We start from the raw sequence: 17915 nt of genomic DNA on the forward strand, positions 1-17915 counted from the left end.
ATGCCTTACCACTGAGCAAAGCCGGATCAAAAGCGTTGATTTTTGAAATGTTCTTGTGATCATAATACAAACTATGGAATACAAAGTATTTATACAGCGCTTTACGAAGAACAGAGCGCTTAACACACATCCTCCACAAAAAAAACAGAAAGAAAAACAGACACAATACAATTACGACTGGACTTGGAACAAGAATGTCTTAAGGAGACGTTAGAATACAGGCAGCGAGACCGCCTCTCTCAGACAAGAAGGAAGCTCATTCCACATGCGAGGGGCGGCCACAACGAAAGAGCTATCTCTGGCCTTCTTCCTACTTCTAGGGACAGAAAGCCGGGTCTGATGAGCGGAGTCGGTGTCTGTAAGCATCAGGAATATTTGAGTGATGTGAATGTAATAGGTCAACCAGATGTGATGGAGCTTGATTGTTGAGAATTTTGTAGACGAGGGTAAAGATTTTGAAGGCTACCTCTGTTTAACAGGGAGCCAATGTAGCTCTGCCAGCACTCAGCAGGCCCTCAGAAGGCTGGTCCCAACCGCATGTCTTTTTGACTTCAGGGATTTTTACTAAATTTTTACTAAAAATTACATGCGTCAGGTCATTCAACTTTGAAGGTACTTCGCTGACGCAGTGTTTAACAAATAGGTATTGTCAGATAATCGAATCTAAAAAAAAAGAAAATTCACCAGTAGTTCTCCTAATTCATGTCCACTCTCACAAATCACGCACCGATCTTCCAAGAGTTTTACTTGGAATGAAACATAATACCCTGAGCCTTTATATGCTTGAGGTCATTCCACCCGTTAAGCAATTTAAATCAGGCTGTCTCGATTATTTCTGTTTATTACATTTTTTCGGATGATTTTATTTTTGGCCTTCATGACGAGACATGATGTGATCCTTTTTTAACTCACGATTCCTCTCGCAGGACACGCAGCAAAGCTTTTGTCGTCGACTCCGCCTAATTGAATTCCACTCTTCACTTACGTGTCATGCCTTCCGGAAAACATGACTTCGGTTTTTCCAAGATTACAATCACTCCCATGGGCTCAAAGCGTGTCTTGCGTTAGGACACATACATGTACTTGTTGACATTCTTGTAAGCTCTTCTTTAATACTGGCGAACCTCATAAGAAGTGCTGTAGTCCAAGTCTCTGTGATGGATCATATGTCATCACATACTCATCACAAGTCGATCAGAAGTCATAACGAATCAATCACAAGTCAATCATAATCCATCACAAGTCCATCACAAGTCATCACAAGTCGATCAGAAGTCATAACAAATCAATCACAAGTCAATCACAATCCATCACAAGTCCATCACAAGTCATCACTAGTCGATCAGAAGTCATAACAAATCAATCACAAGTCCATCACAATCCATCACAAGTCCATCACAAGTCATCACTAGTCGATCAGAAGTCATAACAAATCAATCACAAGTCAATCACAATCCATCACAAGTCCATCACAAGTCATCACAAGTTGAACAGAGGTCATAACAAGTCAATCACAATCCAACACAAGTCCATCACAAGTCATCACAAGTCGATCAGAAGTCATAACAAATCAATAACAAGTCAATCACAAGTCCATCAGAAGTCATAACAAATCAATCACAAGTCAATCACAAGTCCATCACAAGTCCATCACAAGTCATCACAAGTCAATCACAATCCATCTTAAGTCCATTACAATCACAATTCGATCAGAAGTCATAACAAATCAATCACAAGTCCATTACAATTCATCACTAGTCAATCAAAAGTCATAACAATTCAATCACAAGTCCATCACAATCCATCACAAGTCATCACAAGTTAATCAGATGTCATAACAAATCAATCACAAGTCAATCACAATCCATCACAAGTCCATCACAAGTCATCACAAGTCGATCAGGACTCATAACAAATCAATCACAGGTCCATCACAATTCATCACAAGTCAATCACAATTCATCACAACTCAATCACAAATCGGCACAAGCCAATCACAAGTCACCTAGTCCTAAGTCCATCACAAGTCAATCAAAAGTCAATCAGAAGTCATAACAAATCAATCACAATTCATCACAACTCAATCACAAATCGGCACAAGCCAATCGAAGTCATCCAGTCCTGAGTCCATCACAAGTCAATCAAAAGTCATCTCCAGTCCTAGGTCCAGGTCTTCAGCTATTCAAAGGAGCTCCGACAAAGACATTCGTTGTTGTTATTGTTCATCCCCTGAAACCTGTGACTGGAATAATGAATTGACTTGCGATTCACTTGTGACTGGACTTGAAATGTACCAGTGATTCGTCACAAATGTCGTAACTACAAAACTGCTCAAGACTTTGTTAAGAAAGTCTCTATACTCTCCTTAGAAGGTTATCATTGAACTTCAAGCTTGTCACTGACTTGAGGGCACTATGTGTGCTTCATTTGACAGACAGCGACACTACTTGTGCCAGTGTTTCAGTTTGACTCAATGGCGGCGGGACATTTTCTGAAATTGGAGGGTCATATTGTATGTATACATGCACGCCTCTTTAGTGGGGTATCCAAAAGCGGGCGGGCAAATGTCAACCCCCCCCCCCCCAACCTATACTGTACTCTGAACTCTCTGACAAAAATTTCACAGGATGTTGCATGTTTCAGCACAAAAAGCTACATGGCGAGGGTTCAGTTGCTGTCAAGTACAGGAATTAAATTTCCGACAGCTGTTTTCACTAAAACTCATACATGATATCATGTTGCCAAAAAATGTAATAAAGCGTGCCGTTGATTAACATTCACAGTAGCACATATGAACTGACGTCCCTCGCAGGATATTGGCCACAACTTGGAACGGTAAGCGATAAATCGCCGCCGGACGGTTCGTAAGTGACAGCCGTTATGTGTCTAAATTACAAAAAGATTGCCTTTCTATTGATCCATGGACTTCGAAATTTGCTCAGCCATCCAACCCTGACTGCCCTGATGGAGAGAAATAATCAAGAGAAGGGAAAACGAAAAGAGGGGAGAAGTTTGTTGAGGAAAAGCTGAAGAATCTTATTACTCGCTCACGCACACACCTTGGAAGGCGCAACACGGAATAATCAACTTGTCAAATTATCAGAAACTCGCATTGCAAGCAAAAAAAAAAAAGACAAAAAAGAAAAAGCACAAAATCCCCTCCACTAAAAACAAATACATAATTATTTTTTTTAAATTGACAGAAGGTAGTTGAAACACATGCTGTAGAGAGATTATAAATAAGAACATTGGAGGGTATCATATGCATGGCTAGGATGAGTTTCCATAGAAACTGTTAGTTTGCGTTACAAAAAAACCCCCACCAACGGCGATATAGTTGGACAAATCAACCATACAAATGTGATTTATGCGTCGTGACAGCGCAAACACAAACTGCATCCGGCAATTTTCACAGACATTCACTGGATGTGTGATGCCCGGTTGACAGCTTGGGTTCAGACACATGTCAAAATTTCATGTTGTAAAGAAACAGCCTGAGCTGTTTTTCCAAAGTGTTTATGCATGTTAAAGCTACAGTCCATCATTCAAGGGCGGATCCAGAACACAATTTGGGGGGGGGGGCCAAAAAAATTTTTGGTCCCCCCAAAAAATGGGTCAAATTTTTTTTTGGATTCTAGATGCTCTGTGGTGCGATCTGAGGCAATTTCTGACCACTTTAACCAATGTTTTTTTTAGGAAAAGATGGTGGTGTACTCATTGCCTGCCTTTATTGCGATATCACATAAAAAAAAATTAAAAATTGGTTTCGTTTTGCCCTTGCCATCATTCCTACATATCCAAAGAGTAACTGACTAATTACTGTTGAAAAACATACTTTGTTTAAAGATAGTAATGGGACTATTACTCCCTGTGAAATTATTCCTTCTGGCAAGTTGTCGTTTTTGAAGAAAACAATGAAAGTAGGCATTTCCAACGATGCATCTAAAGACGCATTCATGGAAATTTCCATTGCTAGTTCGTTTATCAATTCGGCGAAGTGCGCGCAAGCATTGACACGACGCACTCGTGCGCGCAGTTGCTATAATTCATTGGTGAAAAGCGGGACATCGCGCAGCTGCAATCGGCTGAATGAGAACGTGTCCCGGATGCTGAATTCGGGCGCAATGTAAAACATGACTCGGTAACTTCTGATTTGAAATCGAGATCCTAGAATATTGTTTTTCTCGGAATATACAGCATTCACTGAGCTAAAACTTCATCAGGTTAGTTGTTCAGCACCCTTCTTTAGATTTTGAGCACTTTTATTCCTTCAAATGAACAAAATACACAAATGACATTTAAAGGGAATATACATCATTTGCTTTTGCTGTAATTTTCAGAAATGGATGGAATTGGGGGGTTGGAAATATATAGCAAATATAGTTACACTGACTTTTTTGAGGTTTTGGGTTCGAAAATGCTATAAAAACCAAGAAAAACAATCATTTTCCTGTAGTCTGGTTCCCTGACTCCATTTAAGAAGAAACAGAGCAGTTTACATATATTTGGGAATTGTAAGGTCAGGGAACCAGTCTAGCTGGCTTGTACCCGTTCATAGGTGTGTAATCGATTGCAAACAAGTGCGATGGTCAACTGGGGCCAGTATTTGAAAAAAAAAAGCCAGTTTTTTCCAACGCTGATCGGCCGATCAGCGTTGGAAATTGATACAAAAATACCACTTTTCTTGAAAATGACAGTATACCAGGTGCCATGAATTTACAGGATGCTTTACACTGTCATTCACTAACAGTCCAGCAAGGTATTTCAAAATGATTTGGTAGTTTTATTTTTTGATGTTTGCAAATGTTGTATTTTCCCTTTAATGATACCCATAAGACACCACTTTTGGCTTACAAGGTTTCATGCAAACCTGGTTTGAAATAAAATACTACAATTAAAATGTGGAAAAGATCACAAAATGAAGTGATGAACAACTGGTCTTGGGAAAATCACCTTTGACTGACATTTCAATAGAGAGCAAAAGACACACCTCTTTTTCATATTTAGACCTCTACCTCTATAGACCACACCCTCTTTTGTTTAGACCACACCATCTTTTGTTCAGACCACACCCTCTTTTGTTTAGATCACACCTTTAGTTCAGACTTGACCCTTTTGTTAAGGCTACACCCTCTTTTCTATGGCCACACCCTTTTTGGTGTAGATCACACCCCTTTTTGTGTGTAGACCTCATCCTCATGTTTAGACCACGCCTCTTCCTTTCACTAAAACCAAACCCACTAAAAAAAAACAAGCATATCGTGAAGTAAGGATAAAGAGGTTACGAGAAGCAGGGCAATTAATTCTCTTGTTGAAAAAAGTGGTAAAAACCAAGCAAAAACCCTGAAATTCTTCTTTTTTAAAAGATTTATTCCCTTTGTATGCTATTGTCTTTGTTTGTGTTTTATTTTTAGCGTATAAATGTCAGCCACTGTAGTTGATGAAGTCAGAACAATAAACTGAAAAGCAACTGTCCGTTTTATTTTGAACGGAATTCCAACAATGGGAAGTGTCCAGGGGCCTCACAAATACGTCAGAAGTTGCTCTTTCACGAGGCAGAGTGTATAGGCAGAGGGACGCATTCATATGCAAAGACCCTCCGCAGATTAAGTCTGTGTTGCCAAGGCAATCTCTCTCTTAAGTGCGAACAAAAAACATGCTACAAATCAGGTTTAGCCGGGGAAAAAAGAAGACGGGATGACGTTAAGAATTACAGCGACTGACAGAGTTGCTGGTTTGCAGGGGGGAAAAAAAGCCATCAGCTATGAAAACATCTCTGGGCAACTGACAACTGATGTCAGGACAAATTACAAGTGAAGAGACCCTCCCGAAGGGAGGGACAAAAACTAAGTTATCCTTCACGTTCTACAAATGTTTGGTGAAAATCATGTTTAGGCGGCTTTTTTAAGTCACCTTGAGGGAGTTTACGTTAATAGCGTGTTATGTCTCCAGGTGTGTTTTTGCTTGCTTTTCTGGAGGATGTAATGTGTGTTTTTTTGTTTGTTCACCCAATCTGCTTTGTGAACATGTGGAACGAAGCATTTTGAACATGGCAATCCTTTCGAAACGTGATCCAAACGTTTCACACGAGATAGGTGCAGTTGGTGACCTAATAACTGCCTCTGAATGCTAAAAGACTTTCTTCGTTGCTGTGGTACAAGCATTACATTCACTGTGTGGACTTCCGAACAAAAGAGGTCCACATGAGCTAGGGAGTGTGTGCGGCGACGTTGTGTGGACTTGTCCACATCCACACAGTGTTTACCCCTCTCTGGAAAACAGGTTGTGAGGCATTTCTGGGTTAGGTTTATCAGTGGCAAAGTGAGGAGAAACACTAAAGGGAATCATAGAAAAAAACTGGGTTGAAAGAGTTTTCACAGTTTGAGTAAAACAAGTTTTTTTCACAGGTTTTTGTTAACTACACGAAAACAAAAGAAATGTCCACGCTAGGCATGTAATGTAATTGATGCCATTTCAGGCAGAAACCTCAATGTTACAGCTATTTCAGCTCCAAAAGTTGCCAGAATGTTGAATGTTTTGCTGTCGTTAAATTTTCTTTTCGGTGATGATTCATTATTGTATCGATGCACGGCAGTAGGCCAATGAGCCAAGTTTTCTAACAAATGTTTTCATTGAGCAAAATCCCTAAACTGAACAGTGTCTTCCTGAAATGACATCACGGCCACAGTGCCCTCAGTTGTATGGAAAATGTTTTAATGTTGTAAATGCACTTTTCAGTAAAATCAACCAAAAAGGGATGTCAAATAGTTTTCATACATTTGAGAGGAGTAGACAGTTGCACAAAATGGTGTTTCTAAGAAAAAATAATGTCATGAACCCTTTTATGATTTGAGAATGAAATTAACTGCTGTAAATAGACAAAACAACAACAATTTGCTTGGATGCTCGCCCACTGTCGGGTTTTATTCGATCGCCATATGCAAAGATCCAACCCTCGCTGCGACATCGAGACCAGCTTGCAATAGTAGCTTTTTGCCTCCATCATTGCACAGGCTGATCTTTACTGAACAAATAACCACATCTGCTATTTTCCCAGTCATTGATTTTTGTTGCGTAAAAAATGGAAAGTAAACACTGCAAAATGTGTAACCAGCTGCAAGAACTAGTTGGGTCAACAAGATCTGGGACACAAGTCACATATTGTATGGAAAAATCCTTTAATCAATTTAGCAGAGATCCATGTCACATCCAAGCCTAGTTGTCATTCAGATTTTCAAAAAAAGGTCTCAAACTCACCTGTTTTCTAAATCCATATGGATACTGAACACATTCTCAGGTTTTGATCTCTTTTAGTGGGGCAGATGGAGTATATTTGGGGGAATTGTTCACTTTGATGATACAAGCATGGCATTTGGCACACAGTCAGAGTATGTCTTCAGAAAGATATTTGGATATAGGGCCATCACAGATTTGTCCTTTGCATAAAATATAAGTAGAATAACAAGCAATTTTCAAAATATTCAAAATGGCTGCCATTGCCTGTTATTCTACCTATATTTTTTTCAAAGGACAAGTCTGCGATGGCCCTATAGCCAAATATCTTTCTCATGACGTACTATGACTGTGTGCCAAATTTCATGCTTGTTTCATCAAAGGCACAATCCCATCACCTATCTGCCGTACTGTTTGTTAACTTTTAATTTCCCCTCTTACTATGATTTCTGGTTATATATTTTCTTTTTGTAAAGTGCTAAATAAGTGCCATATTATTATTATTGTTATTAGTGGACAGAACTTGACTCCTTGATTTGAAAAAAAAGTTCATTAAAATCCAGAAGTTAATACATTGAATGCTTTTTGGGGGGAATTTTCTATATTGAATGTAGACACAGGTGATGTGACTGCAACACTTCTAACAAAATCAAACACCCAACTCTCTTTTTTGTTTTTGTTTTGTGGGGGTTTTTTTTGGGGGGGAGGGGGAAGTCTTCAACCCCGGCCCCCCCCCCCCCTCTCTCTCTCTCTCATAGAACAAGTATTTGCTCAGCTGAGTGCTGTGCTGTCAATTTCGCGGCGATTTGATGGCTATCTTGACTGAATTTGTCAACTTGATTTCCAAAAAAAGCCGGGGGAAATCATTCAGGTGCACAAGGATAGGCTGACGGCTACGGGTTTTTCTAGCCTTTTTTTCCCACTATTTTTTGCAAGCTGGACAGGAAATCCTGTTTTGGCTTGACAAGTCAGACAAGTTGGTTTACTAGTAAGACGGGCCAAACTAGATGACAAACAAGTACCTTCAAAGGTGCTAGCAATTCCAAGGGTAAAACTGCCTCCCTGGTTAAATTTTTGTTTTGCTTCTTAAAAAAAAAGGAATATTTTCAAAGACGTGACAAAGATGGAGAAAAGAGATCGAGACCTACAACATTACGTATCCAAATGAATTATAATGCGGTCATGTTGTAATGTCCTTTGCTCATTACAAAATGTACATTCTTACCAATGTATTTAGAAAGTAGAATATTTTTGTGATCAAAATGCAACTCATCTGTAAAAAAATTATCTCAATGAGGAGGGGGTTGACTGTTTTTTGTAATGCATGCACCAGACATGAACTTTCATTAACTGCAATAGTTAATCATCACTCAACCTTATTATTAAGTTAACAGAGCGTTTCATTTTGTTCTACAAACATCTTGCAAAGCCAACACAGATATGATAACCGAGGTCGTCGGTCGTCGATCATCGTCCCTCGTCAGACAAGTGAAGGGATAGTCACGATGCCAGCTTTGACCTCTAATGAGTTTACAATACAAACTGTGGCCCAAATCACTAGATATACATTTTTGTCGGTCCACAGGGCAAGCCTTAATAGACCTTTATCATGCTGCCACCATTTCAGTCATGTTCCCTGTATCTAATTACAGTACTGAATGATAATGGTTTTTTTGTGCAAAAAGGAACCAGACTAATTTTCCTTCCAGCCTCGCTTTGGTTACGTTGATTTGAATGGAAAAAATCAAGATGGCCGCAACATATAATGGTCTATAGTGTCGCCTTGTACCTATCTCACTGATTGATTGATTCACTGACTGACGGTCACATGTCAGCTGGGCAGTGCTATCATATAGGATACCCCCAGGCGCATATAGCATGCATGGGTAATGCTCAGAATTTACTGGGCAGCGCTGCCAACTTTCCCGTTATTGGATTTGATTCATCTTGGGGAAAGCAACCTCTACTGCCACAGAAGGTTTACCTTGCTTATCAGGGAACTGGCTAAATTAGGGGAAAAAACTCCAAATCCTTAGGTTTGGACCAAGACTGGGTAACAACTAGAATGCTATGGTCAAATGGAATACAGTGTTCGACTCGCATGCCATGGTATGTGGGTTGAAACCCTTACAGGGAACCTGTGAGGGTAGAGACCAAAATGCACTGCTCACGAGCTGCTGCAAAAAAAACTGGTCTCATGACCTGGTGAACAGGGGTAATGATTGCTTTGAGAACTTTGGTATAAAGCGCCATATAAGCACCACACCATTAAGTAGCAGTAGATGGACAATGACAAATTGTCATTTGAATAGCTTGTGACTTGAATTGAACTTGGATGACTTTTTTGTGGATACATGTATCATATGTCATTAGTTTGAAGCAACAAAATCGCTCAAAATCTTCAATAGGGCACAAGAAAACTAACTGCTGTTGAACTTTTAGCTCAGTAGCTACTATACATTATGAGAAAACAGAAAAAAAAAATGTATGCAGTGTTTTGGGGTCTCGCAACAGGATTCCATTCCTAATACATGTAACAAAAGTGTGCCAGCAGACACACTTTTTTAAATTACCTTCACTGATTGGTTTTCTTTGAACAATACCATCTGAGCAGGACATTTTCACAGGGTATTTGGAACCAGTCTTTTGCCACTTTGAGCAAGGTTTGTCTCATTAAATAGGAAGGTATTGTTTATGGGTGATTAGAAGACTCAGATTACCAATGTTCGTACTTGTAACTCTATTAGGTGAGATCACGGCCCAAGTGCTGAAGGGTGTGACCCAACTACACCGGTGTCCTGCCGAGTGCAACGCCTGGTTTAAATCATGTCATGTCATTGTAACATCTGCCCATGCTGCGCCGAGCAAACCGAGCATGGTCAAACTATTATTGGGATAAAATAGGTCAATGAACAAAAGTGGGAAGGAAACTTTTTAAATCTTAGAAGCAGAAGGAAACCACAGAGAATACGAAAATTGGAATAATTAACCTTTTGATATTTCTAGTGCATCTTGGGTATGGAAGACAAAAAACTAGAAAATTAGTGCACAAACCTACAGGGCTGTGCACCAGTTGATAATTTCATTTGATTGCTCCTCGTTTTAATTTTTGGCTGGTTCACTGTCCCCATAAGTTTGTGCACAAACTGCCTGGTTTGTTTTGTCATCCATACCCAAGAATCTTTGCGAATGTCAAAAGATTTTATAATAACTAGGACAGCTGGACACTGGCAGATTAAATTATTACATTTTGGGGGGTGGGGACAGGGCTTGTATGGTAGCGCTTCGTCAAAAACTTTGAAAACTGCAAAAAAAAAAATATTTAATGAAAAAAAGTAAAATAAATCAAAAGTTATATATGGTTGGCCAAAGAAAATGCCCAGAGCGGGATCAGAACCAATTACCTCTGAATCACAGTATAAGTGCTCTACCAACTGGGCTAGTTTACCACTTTGTTGGAAGACCCCCAGTTTGTTAATATCTTTGCTCAAAGGATGACAGTCAGAAGTCACAGAACCTTACGAGAGAGATCACATATGAATAACAAAATAAAGTAGAACTCCTCGAATCTGGTTAAATATCTGGAACATGCCCCCCCCCTCTCCCCATCCCCCATTCCTTCCCCTGCATATGAGCTTGTTCATACTGAGTTACATGTACAGTGTTCATGAGTTTGGCACATTCAGTTCTACATGATTGTCAACACGCGCTGAAGCTTTTGAAACAGAATATGTATTCCCTTGAATGTGCGCATCAAGGCATCGAGTCCCAATGAGAAAAACTTCTTGCGACGGGTTTCCGTCGGATCGCCTTTCTATCCATTTCCGACTCCCGTCAGTTGAATAATGAATCGTCTCGCTACGGGACTTGAAACATTCAGCGCGACTGGGCCCGCTAATATCCCATAAGTATTAATCTAAAGAGGGGCACGATGAAGGCACGGCATCAAATATTCAACATTCTGAAATGTCACGGTGGATGTCGGCATGTAAGGGCAACCCTCCCTCCCCAACACTCCTCCGCTCTTCCCTTCCAAGATTAACTGGACGGTAATATACACCAAGACACTTGCAAGTGTGACAAGCAACGGAGCGATGCGGCATCTTTGGCCCATTGTTCAAGCAGTCAGGTCCCCGGCGACCGCAAAAGAGGTGTGTGATTTCTCAGTCAGCGGGGAGATATCCGATGGGGTCAGGTGATCCTCTTTGGGGAATTCGGGACGACCCATCCCAGACGATGGGTTTCATCAAGAGATATGTGGCGGCATTAGGCACGGTTGAGCAAACAGGCCGCGCCTGTATAATGTACGAATGGCATGCCAAGGCATGTATACATAGTCCAATGGGATCTCCGAGTATGAAACAAAAAACGTTCCTTGTTCTCTACGGTCCCCATCTTAAACCTTCTTTCCGGAGAGAAATGATCGTAAGTCAACAATTGATTCATGGCCATCTATTCATCATCGTTTAATAATTTTTATAAAAGGCAAGTATAGTTTATACAGTAACCATTTAACCAACTGGAAACTGTTTCCTCCAGTTTGAAAAATGTGCATTATACTCCACAGACTTTTGCCATACTATATAAGGCAAAGTCCTTTCCTATTTTACAAAATTACAACAATTTTAAAGTTTCTTTTAACTGACTATGCCATGCTCATAGCCCAATTCAACCTCGGAAATGCCATTGTCAGAATGAATTCTGAATTATTTAGCTTCGCCTCGCTGCCGTTTGCAATATTTATTTTATTTCGAGCCGGGAAAATACACGACTGCTCGCAACTATTTACCTAATCGCTGCTTGCACTTTTCCCACAGCTGAAACAAATCTTAAATCACACGAGCTTGTGATTCATTACTGGCGCTAGTTATGTGACTCACACCTTAAAATAACCTCAAATTATTTTTCCAAAACCCTTTTGACAAAAATGAAAGTGATTTATTCTATTTTTATCCCACCCATGCTAATTATAGAGGTTGAGGGAAGGTTCAATCATGCTTCTACCTGAGGCTGATGTATGGTAGTTATTATATTAAGGCTTTGAGTTTGTGTAGATTCACGGCGCGGTGAAGAAATTCCTGCAGCCGCAGAAACAAACACTGACAGTGGTATCATCGGCATGTCAACTTTGCGGTAGGCTAAGAGGGATCGCCAAATCAGTCATCAGAATGTCTGTTCTGTACTCGGGCAACAAAACCAAATGTCAGTCCAAAATATCACCCCCCCCCCCAAGAAAAAATAACACAGCACTCTTTTCTGTTTTATGTACTGGAGCAAGTATTAACACAAGTCAGAAATTAAAGCAAGTATTAAAGCTATAGTCCATCATTTGCAGCTATCTAAAAAGTAACTGGCGTAATTATTGTTGAAAAACATACTTGGTTGAAAGATAGTAAGGGGACTAAACTCCCTGTGAAATTATTCTTTCTGGCAAGCTGCCATTTTGAAGTAATCAACGAAAGAAGGCCTTTCCAACGGTGCTTCTTAAGATGCATCGTAGGAAATTTAAATTAGCAGTTCGTTTTGTTATTCGGCGAAGCGCGCGCAAGCATTGGCACGACGCACACGCACGCGAAGTTGCTATAATTCGTCGGATCAGTGCGCGACATCGCGTAGCTGCAATCGGCTCAGTGAGAACGTGTCTCGGACGCTGAATTCAGGCCCAATTCAAAACATGATTCAGCAACTTTTGATTTAAAATTGAGATCCTAGAATGCTGTTTTTCTCGGAATTTACAGCTGAAGCTGAGCTGAAACTTCATCAGATTAGTTGTTCAGTACCCTTCTTTAGATTTTGAGCACTTTTGTTGCTTCAAACGAACAAAATGCACAAATTACAAATGATGGACTATATCTTTAAATTGCCAAAGATAATGCCTAGAACACTTCGTCCCTACGGTGTTCCACATGTCGTAAACCTGATGTGCCATTTCGGAAATCATTTGAATTATTCCATACAGGATCTACTGTGAACAGCAGATAAGTGAACTGCAGATAAGTGAACCCGCAGATAAGTATGAGCAACCGGTCGTAAATCCTGGAATATAATCAGTGACAGTAAGTTCGGCTGATTGAAATTGTTTCAATTTACCCTTGGGATACTGCGTTCTTTTTCCCAGCCTTTATCTTTGGCAAGATTTTCAAAGAAAGAACACACACAAAAAGTGAAAATCTAATTTCTGAATTCATCAGACGTCATGCCTCTAGCAAAAGCAACCCAACAGATTTTGAGTGTTCGCAAACATCAACCAGGAAAAAAACCCCTATGAAATTAGTTTCTCTCAATGAATCCCCCCCCCCCAAAAAAAAATAATTAAAAACTCCGCCGTCTGAAATTGACAGGAAGACACCTGTGACTAATCACAGTTTATGCCCGACTTTTTTGCAACTGTAGAGGAATACAAAAATTTCCAAAATTAATTTTGCTGGCGCTTGAAGGTGTACGCAAAGGTTTTTTTCCCCCAAAAAAATCCACAAACAATGTTCAGATGTCTGTCCTTGCCCGTCTTCCTAATCTCCAGGGTTTTCTTTTCCCCAGCAATCCCGGCTTGTAGGCCTAATTAATTGCCACAAGAGACTAAATCACATTGGTTAGCAGAAGGTCCAACATCATGACAATACAGGAACAGCTTCTGGTGAGGACTATGGCTCACCATGTTTTGAATAACTTCACTCAAACTCAGGATGGTCGGACTACTCTAGTCCACTATTTGGAACCGGAGTGCCAGGGCACGGTTGCAACACTGGTGACTAATTGCTGCGCGCATCTAAATGTGCAGCAGGGAGCCAGGAGCCAGAAGTTTTGCGATTACGGTTTGACCAGCGTTTGACTGGACATAAGTTACGCCACGAATCAACCACTAGTCAACTAAATGGTTCTCGCCCAAACTGCTCCAGAATGTTACCCCTGCAAAAGGCGAATTTATAATAGGAATGTACCAAAAGAACCATTGTAAGACATTGACAAGACATCATTCCATTTGGCATTGTTCTTCATCCCTTTGCAGCAAGTATGCAAACCAGCCACTACATGTATGCCTTCTTTGCCCTGGGCCCAATTTCATGGCGCTGCTTAACAGTTAGCAGAAAAGGTGTGTTTAGCATAGCAGAAAAATTGGCTAACCTTAAGCACTATTTTATGGCGTGGATGTGCTAACGGTTGTGCTGGCATGGAGATTTCTATTGTTACATCACTAAGTTAAGCAAATTTTTCCTCTGAAGTAAGCGTGCCTTTTGCTATGCTTATGCTTACGGTCTCCATGAAATAGACGAAGGCTCTGTTAGCAGAAAATCGTGTGCTTAGCAGTGCCGTGAAATTGGGCCCTGGTTTCACGGCGATTGAGTCCCGTCTCTATAGTGATTATTCTCCAATCTGAACAAATGAACAGCACTCGCGAACCAGTAAATTGTAAATGACCTCAATAGTACATAGCGCCCTCTTGCGTTCACGAACAGAGTCCATTAAGATCTGATCCGGGATAATGTTAAGGTTAATCAGTGCCTCGTTATGTTACCCCGATTTTCTCACGCTGAGCAGCATTCTTTCATTCCAGATGTCACCGCCGCCTCGCAAATGGCTTCCGCCTGCCGAGGTTTCATGTTACACGCTCTACACCACTTTTCTGTCCTTATACCATGCGATGTCACCTCGGGCGAACCAACCTCTAGTTTTGTCTTCTTCTTTTTTTTTCTTCTTCGCATTCTGTCATCCTCTATCTATCAGTAGATACTTAATGGCCCAATTGTTTATTTGCTTCTTCCTGTCCTTCGCTTTGCTCACGGCCTGCGCCCGCTCCCCACATTAATGACGTTAATCAGACCATTTACGCGCCGCCAGCTCTTGTAGCGGCTTAAATGCCACTGATCTCACACTGCCCTTAATGTATCACCTGCTCCGGTGCATGCTGAGGTGTAATGTAACAACCTTCGGGTTCATGTGGACTTTGCTTGTGCCTTACTACACCCAAAAAAGGCACACTTGTGAGTGGTGGATTTAATTATATTTTAAGAAGGGAACTAACTTTTTTTGCTATTTTGATTTTCCAGACATTTTTTTTTCAAACTTTTTGGTTTGTCGTTCATTTTTGAAACTTTATTTGATCCAATTTAGGGTAAAAATGGGAAGAATCTCAAATTTTCACAAATTACTGTGTTTAATTGTATTTTTTTTTAAATAATATTTATTGATTTGTATGTGATTTGTAGGTTTTCATGATGAAGAGAGCAATAAGAGGATGTTTGCTTGCACCATGTAACGGATCGCTTTTGTGAGTTTGTGTGGTTCTGAAAAGAACCAGGGGAAACTCAATGTTTCAAAGCATCTGTTCTGCCTGTCATGAGGAGACTATTCCATACACAATTTTCTTTTCATTTACATAATGTTTGAATGTCCTTTATCATTTGAACATTTATTTTTTTGCTTTGTTTTTTTTGTGCTGACTTACATGAATGAGTTTGGAGAATAGCACTCTGCACTAATGTTAAAAATAGAAGCAAGTACCCGGATCTCGGAAAATCATGCTGTACGAACTTCTTGTGTGAAGTTTACGCGCACGCCTGCAGCACCGTTTCTATGCAGCCAAGTGTGCATGCATGTGCGCGCGTGATTGTTCGAAAGCTTGTACGACATGCTGGGTATGCGCGCGTATGGCGCGGAACAAAATTGATGTCATTAGTGCGGCGTGATATTAAGTCTTAAAAATTGAGTGCATTTCTTGTCATTTTTTATCTCCGCTTGACAAGTAATGACAATTTCTGTAAACTGATTGATGCAGTTACCGGTACACCAGCTGCTACAGTCATTCAGTAACATACAGAAGGAAAAAGCACAGATGAAGCAAGTTCCGTTGCAGATTGCCCCTAAAATAACTCACTTCTCGGACAGATCGAGGACAAGTGAGTAATTGATGATGGACTAAAGAGGCCTTAATATGCTACTTAAAGGTAATGGAAGCAATGTTTCAAATATAATGTACTTTTACCGATTCAAGGAAAATTACAATAAATCTGAAGCAGGTTATAAAAAAAGACCTTTAACAATTTTGGGTTCATAGATGCTGGACAAACAAAGGAAAAACTGCTGTTCTTGTAGTCTGGTTCCCTGACATTCCTTCACCCATTCACGGATGTTTACCAACTAAAAGTTTGATACAAAGGTTCCGCTTTCCTTGAAATGACACACCATGATTTCACAGGATGCTTAAGACTAACATTCACTTACAGTCAAGTAAGGTATTTCATAATAATAGGGTAGTTGTGTTTTTTTTAAATGTTTTTTAATGTTTTATAATACATTTAAACTCAGTAGATACCAGACATTATGAGAATGCTGTGATTTCTGGACGCAAACCAAGATATCTGTTGAAAGCCCTCCCTTCCAAAATTTGAGGATATATGTAGCAATTGCAAAGTAAAATTGAAGTCAGTTTCTCAGGGGTAGTATTTGAAAAAAAAATCATTTTTTTTCTCGCGATGGTTTAGTCCTAACCATCATGAGGAAATGATGCATACTATAGGCACAACGATTTCACAAAATGCTGATCCTATTATTAGCTGCGGGATAGCAGCTAACCAAATCACCATGTCTCTCCGTAAGTCCGTTACTTAGTTAGTGAGTAACAAACGTTGACATTGCTCCTACATATTTGACCGATGTCAGCAAAACTTTGTCAAAAGTATCAGCTGCCCAGCCCCAACATGTCACATGACCAAACTGCGGTTAATGGTCGTCATGGGGTTACTAGGGTCTAAAAGCTCATTTTTACCACTCAAAACACTACTCCTGGAGAAATTACATGGCACAATCACATGACTCATGCATGAACATGAATTCGTTGGCCCGCAGCTTCCGAGATATTTCCGATCGAGCTCATTTGCTTACAATCAAGTAGAATATTTCACGTTGGCAGTTTCTTTCTGAGACTTTTGTGAAAGGATGTCCGTTACCTGTAATCAAAACTTATATAGTCGGCCATTTATAACATTTGGCCAAGTTATACAGTGCCGGGTGTTATTGTCACTATCCATGAGCTGTCCCATTATTATTGCGCAATAAAACCGCCAGACTCTACCCGCACTTAGCATTTATCAAAATATTAGAAAAAAAGCCTGTTAGTCAAACTCGAAGAATACAAAAGGCCATCGTGGGACTTTAAAAAATAATCCCACTGGGTCACTAAGGTAAGAAAATTAAGAGCGTTTTCAGGAAAACCGTCTGATCCCGGTTGCCATGGTTACCACTTACCTCAGCTAAACTGTCAAATCTGCCGAAGAGTTCGTTCAGCGTCTTGACTAGCTCGGCTGGCGAGCATTCACTGGCCAGCGCGGTGAAGCCAACAATGTCTGCGTACAGAATGCTGAGCGGACATAGGGAAAGAGACACACACACCAATAAAGACAAATGTCAAAGAGCGAAGTCGTAATCAAGCAACCGCGTCAAAATTAATTACGTTGCTTTGAGTTTAAGGCTAGATAATGGCACAGCATCGGGATAATGCACCAGCAAACATGGATGTCCATCAGTATGGAATTTTGGTTTTCCTTTTCCAAAATGTTTCTGACTTTTTTTTAAGGAACAAGGATCGTGCACCAGCAGAGATGGCTGCCAATCGGAGTGAAATTTGGGTATTTCTTTTCAATTTTGTGGGTTTTTTTTTTTAAATTCAAAACCTGTAAAAACTACAA

The 17915-nt window shown here is 40.2% G+C and overlaps 1 protein-coding gene across 2 annotated transcripts in view; it reads right to left on the reverse strand.

Annotated features, from left to right (window-relative positions):
- LOC119723675 (adenylate cyclase type 2-like) overlaps positions 1–17915 on the reverse strand; it is an 89846-nt gene that overhangs the window by 24135 nt on the left and 47796 nt on the right. For both annotated transcript variants that reach the window (XM_038194459.1, XM_038194460.1), the window contains exon 6: positions 17476–17587. In XM_038194459.1, coding sequence (XP_038050387.1) covers positions 17476–17587 — 112 coding nt within the window. The remainder of the gene's footprint in view (positions 1–17475; positions 17588–17915) is intronic.

The sequence above is a fragment of the Patiria miniata genome, unplaced genomic scaffold, assembly GCF_015706575.1.
Source record: "Patiria miniata isolate m_02_andy unplaced genomic scaffold, ASM1570657v1 HiC_scaffold_17, whole genome shotgun sequence".
Lineage (NCBI taxonomy): Eukaryota > Metazoa > Echinodermata > Asteroidea > Valvatida > Asterinidae > Patiria > Patiria miniata.